Source organism: Megalops cyprinoides, chromosome 3, assembly GCF_013368585.1.
Source record: "Megalops cyprinoides isolate fMegCyp1 chromosome 3, fMegCyp1.pri, whole genome shotgun sequence".
NCBI classification, from domain to species: domain Eukaryota; kingdom Metazoa; phylum Chordata; class Actinopteri; order Elopiformes; family Megalopidae; genus Megalops; species Megalops cyprinoides.
The window spans coordinates 54,537,969-54,542,968 of NC_050585.1; the positions used below are offsets into that span (position 1 = coordinate 54,537,969).

The 5,000-nt window shown below is 58.3% G+C and overlaps 1 protein-coding gene across 1 annotated transcript in view; it reads left to right on the forward strand.

Moving 5' to 3' along the window:
- The window catches only part of trpc5a (transient receptor potential cation channel, subfamily C, member 5a), a 47,987-nt gene that overhangs the window by 30,897 nt on the left and 12,090 nt on the right, over positions 1–5,000 (forward strand). The window contains exons 4-6 of the mRNA XM_036525560.1: positions 2,116–2,452; positions 4,139–4,278; positions 4,528–4,850. Of these exons, the coding sequence (XP_036381453.1) occupies positions 2,116–2,452; positions 4,139–4,278; positions 4,528–4,850 (800 nt within the window). The remainder of the gene's footprint in view (positions 1–2,115; positions 2,453–4,138; positions 4,279–4,527; positions 4,851–5,000) is intronic.

A 5,000-nucleotide genomic window follows, 5' to 3' on the forward strand; every position in this document is an offset into this window, starting at 1 on the left:
GATGATCGGCACATGATATTGGAGTGACTGGCTTGTTCCTGTAGTTGGGCTGGGTGATACACAGGGTCAGCCACTGTGGATGTGGACCCTGTGGTGTGGGAGTGCATTCGCATCAGAAAGACACGTCCCTCCCGACAGCCAGGAAAAGCCTGGAGTCACTCCTTGAACCAGAGTCCTTGGTCTTTCGTTCAGTGAGACACGTGCATCTCTCAGGGTGTCATGTGACCACATCATCTGATCATCATGTGATGTGTGTTTGTTGACTGCACATACATACTTATATATACATATACTCTAACTTTAAAGTGAAATTTAAAGTGAAATTATTGCATTGTTGCCACATAACCAACCATATTAGTCATTTTTTTTGTGTTTTTGTTCTTGTAATGAACATTCACAACATTCATTTATGCAGGGAAGACTGAGTCAGGAGAGCCGTGGAGCTGTGGGGTATCTCTTCCCCGCCAGGGTGTGTGTGGAGCTGTGAGGTATCTCTGCCTCGCCAGGGTGTGTGTGGAGCTGTGAGGTATCTCTGCCTCGCCAGGGTGTGTGTGGAGCTGTGAGGTATCTCTGCCTCGCCAGGGTGTGTGTGGAGCTGTGAGGTATCTCTGCCCCGCCAGGGTGTGTGTGGAGCTGTGAGGTATCTCTGCCTCGCCAGGGTGTGTGTGGAGCTGTGAGGTATCTCTTCCCCGCCAGGGTGTGTGTGGAGCTGTGAGGTATCTCTGCCCCGCCAGGGTGTGTGTGGAGCTGTGAGGTATCTCTGCCCCGCCAGGGTGTGTGTGGAGCTGTGAGGTATCTCTGCCTCGCCAGGGTGTGTGTGGAGCTGTGAGGTATCTCTGCCTCGCCAGGGTGTGTGTGGAGCTGGGGGGTGCGGTATGGGGGGGGGGTGTGGTATTGGGGGTGTGTGTGGAGGTGGGGGGTGTGGTATGGGGGTGTGTGTGGAGGTGGGGGGTGCGGTATGGGGGGGTGTGGTGTTGGGGGTGTGTGTGGAGGTGGGGGGTGTGGTATGGGGGTGTGTGTGGAGGTGGGGGGTGCGGTATGGGGGGGTGTGGTGTTGGGGGTGCCCCACGCTCCCCTGTGGTTGGTTAGAACAGGGCTGCTCTGGGCTCTGGATGATCTGTGTTGTCTGAAGTGATAATAATGTGTGATATCATTAAGTAATGTGAGCTCCCTGTGGAAACCAGGGGAGTCAGACTGTGACATGCTGTCCTTACACAGGGAGGACTATAAAACACACACACACACACACACACACACACACACACATACTGTACATGCGCGCACACACACACTCTCTCTCTCTCTCACACACACACTCACACACTCTCTCTCTCACACACACACACTCTCTCTCTCTCTCACACACACACACACACACTCTTTCTCACAGACACAGACACACACACACACACACACACACATACATACACATACACGTGCACACACACACTCGCACACACACACCTGTTATAAGGAGAGGCAGGGCTGTGAGATGACTGTTTGGGCAGTGTGGTGCATTAGAATGCTGTATCATACAGGTGCTAACCCAGGACTGCACACCAAGCCCATCCATTCATGCACCTGAACATTTACAGCCACAGTTCAGATCCAGCAGCAGCTGGGGTTTGACCCGGTGGCTTCCTGCTCCTTACCACTGCACCACACAGAAACACCACATTCCCCAGGCTCTCGCACAAAGCCCAGATCTGTCTGTTCTCCCGTTCCACCCCCCCCGTCCTGCTCTCCGTGGATCTGATGGCTCCACCTCCTGACTCTGCCAGCCCCCCCCTCCCCAGTTCTGCTCCCCCCCCCCCCCCCCCTTCCTGAGCATGAGGCAGAACAGACCGCCAGCTCCATGCGGGAAGCCATCAGTCTCCATTAGCATACTGTTTCCTAGCAACAGGCGATATGCAGGGCTTCTGGGGCTGCAGTGTGAGGAAGCAGCCGATTGGCTGGTTTCCCGGAAGCCGACAGCGTGGACAGATCCCAGTGTCTCTCCCCACAGCCTGCAGAGGGACACGGCTCAGACAGCCAGAGCGCGCAGATTTCAGCTGCTCTCCATCCTCCACACTGCCCCCCTCTGACCTCTCACCTCTCACCTCTGTCCCCCCGCAGTTTGTGGCCCAGCCGAACTGCCAGCAGCTGCTAGCCACGCTGTGGTACGACGGCTTCCCCGGCTGGCGGAGGCGGCACTGGGTGGTGAAGCTGGTCACCTGCTTCATCATCGGCCTGCTGTTCCCTGTCTTCTCCGTCATCTACCTGCTGGCGCCCAAGAGCTCGTTGGGCCTCTTCATCAAGAAGCCCTTCATCAAGTTCATCTGCCACACGGCATCATACCTGACCTTCCTCTTCCTGCTGCTGCTGGCCTCCCAGCACATCGTGCGCACCAACCTGCACATGCAGGGCCCGCCCCCCACCGTGGTGGAGTGGATGATCCTGCCCTGGGTGCTGGGTGAGTGTGGGGCGGGGCTGAGAGGGGGATGGGCTCAGGCAGGGTGGGGCTGAGAGAGGGTGAGAGGGGGCAGGGCTGAGAGAGGGTGGGGTATGGTCAGGGGGGCTGGGTTGGGCTAAGAGAGGGCGGGGCAGGGCACAGTAGGATGGGGTGGGGCAGGGCTGGGTGATTCCTGCATTCATCCCTGCATAGTGAGCACTGTATTGTACAGCTATACCAGGGCTCTCTCTCCCTGCTCTGTAAGGCAGAATCCCAGCCTCTGACTCCCTGCTTCTGACTCCCGGCCTCTGACTCCCGGCCTCTGACTCCTGGCCTCTGACTCCTGGCCTTTGACTCCCGGCCTCTGACTCCCTGCCTCTGACTCCCTGCGAGCACGGATGACAGTTTAAATGCTTTTCCCTGCATGCAGCCATATTTCAGTGTCACTGATTGTAAGCTCACCTGGTTTCACTGCGACGGCCTCTGCCCTTCCACTTCCACGCAGCCAATGGCTGTTTTTCCACACTGCAGCAGAGAGGGCTCTCATTGGAGGACAGCCACTACTCTGCTGGTGTAATCCGAGCCCTTGCAGGTGCCTGATGAATCGCAGAGAGGAGAGGACCCTGGCAGGGTGGGGCTCGAACCCGGGCTCCTGAGCTCAGCCTGCACTCAAAGCTAATGCCTCGATCCACTCAGGATGCCCCTGTGGAACGTTAGTTTAGCAGAAGCTCTTTTCCAGACCAGAGCGGGAACGGAGTGTGTCTCATAGAGATGCAGCTGCTGATGCTGGGATAGCCTCACGCTGCAGTCAGTGCAGTGGCAGTGAGAGGAAGGCTGATGGAGGCTGAGGCAGGCTGATGGAGGCTGAGGCAGGCAGATGGAGGCAGATGGAGGCTGTGACAGGCTGAGGCAGGCTGATGGAGGCTGATGGAGGCTGATGGAGGCTGAGGCAGGCTGAGGCAGGCTGATGGAGGCAGATGGAGGCTGATGGAGGCTGATGGAGGCTGAGGCAGGCTGAGGCAGGCTGATGGAGGCAGATGGAGGATGATGGAGGCAGATGGAGGCAGATGGAGGCTGATGGAGGCTGAGGCAGGCTGATGGAGGCTGAGGCAGGCTGATGGAGGCAGATGGAGGCTGAGGCAGGCTGATGGAGGCAGATGGAGATAGATGGAGGCTGAGGCAGGCTGATGGAGGCAGATGGAGGCTGAGGCAGGCTGATGGAGGCTGATGGAGGCTGATGGAGGCAGACAGAGGCTGAGACAGGCTGATGGAGGCAGATGGAGGCTGAGGCAGGCTGATGGAGGCTGATGGAGGCTGATGGAGGCAGACAGAGGCTGAGACAGGCTGATGGAGGCAGATGGAGGCTGATGGAGGCAGATGGAGGCTGAGGCAGGCTGATGGAGGCAGATGGAGGCTGAGGCAGGCTGATGGAGGCTGAGGCAGGCTGAGGCAGGCTGATGGAGGCTGAGGCAGGCTGAGGCAGGCAGATGGAGGCAGATGGAGGCTGATGGAGGCTGATGGAGGCTGATGGAGGCAGATGGAGGCAGATGGAGGCTGAGGCAGGCTGATGGAGGCAGATGGAGGCAGATGGAGGCTGATGGAGGCTGATGGAGGCAGATGGAGGCAGATGGAGGCTGATGGAGGCTGATGGAGGGGGTCGCTGCTCTCACACTGACTGTGCATCGCGTCCTGGTCTCCTGGCCGCAGGCTTCATCTGGGCGGAGATTAAGGAGATGTGGGACGGCGGGTTCACAGAATACGTCCATGACTGGTGGAACCTGATGGACTTCGCCATGAACTCCCTCTACCTGGCCACCATCTCGCTCAAAATAGTGGCCTACATCAAGGTAAGCTACAGCCCTGAACACACACCCCAGCATGGCTGCCTCTCTGGGCACTGATTGGTCTGTTTTGGCCCTTCACCTCCTCCTCTGTGCACTGATTGGTCTGTTTTGGCCCTTCACCTCCTCTGTGCACTGATTGGTCTGTTTTGGCCCTCCACCTCCTCCTCTGTGCAGTGATTGGTCTGTTCCCCCCCCCCCCCCTCCCTCTCTGTGAAGTGATTGGTCTGACTGCTGTTTCCCTCCCTCTGAAAGTACAACAGTTCGCGGCCGCGGGAGGAGTGGGAGATGTGGCACCCGACGCTGATCGCCGAGGCGCTCTTCGCCATCGCTAACATCTTCAGCTCCCTGCGGCTCATCTCCCTGTTCACCGCCAACTCGCACCTGGGGCCGCTGCAGATCTCCCTCGGCCGCATGCTGCTTGACATCCTCAAGTTCCTCTTCATCTACTGCCTGGTGCTGCTGGCGTTCGCCAACGGCCTCAACCAGCTCTACTTCTACTACGAGACGGAGGCCGCCGACGAGCCTAACCACTGCAAGGGCATCCGCTGTGAGAAGCAGAACAACGCCTTCTCCACGTGAGTGCGCTCATCCTACTGCCACTGCTGCCGCTGCTCCTCCTCTCACTGCTTCTCCTGCTGCCCCAGCTCCTGCAGTCTCTCCTGACTGAACCGTAGCTGAAAGCAGGCAGGGTAGCCATGTTGGGCATGCCCACATTCACAGGGCTG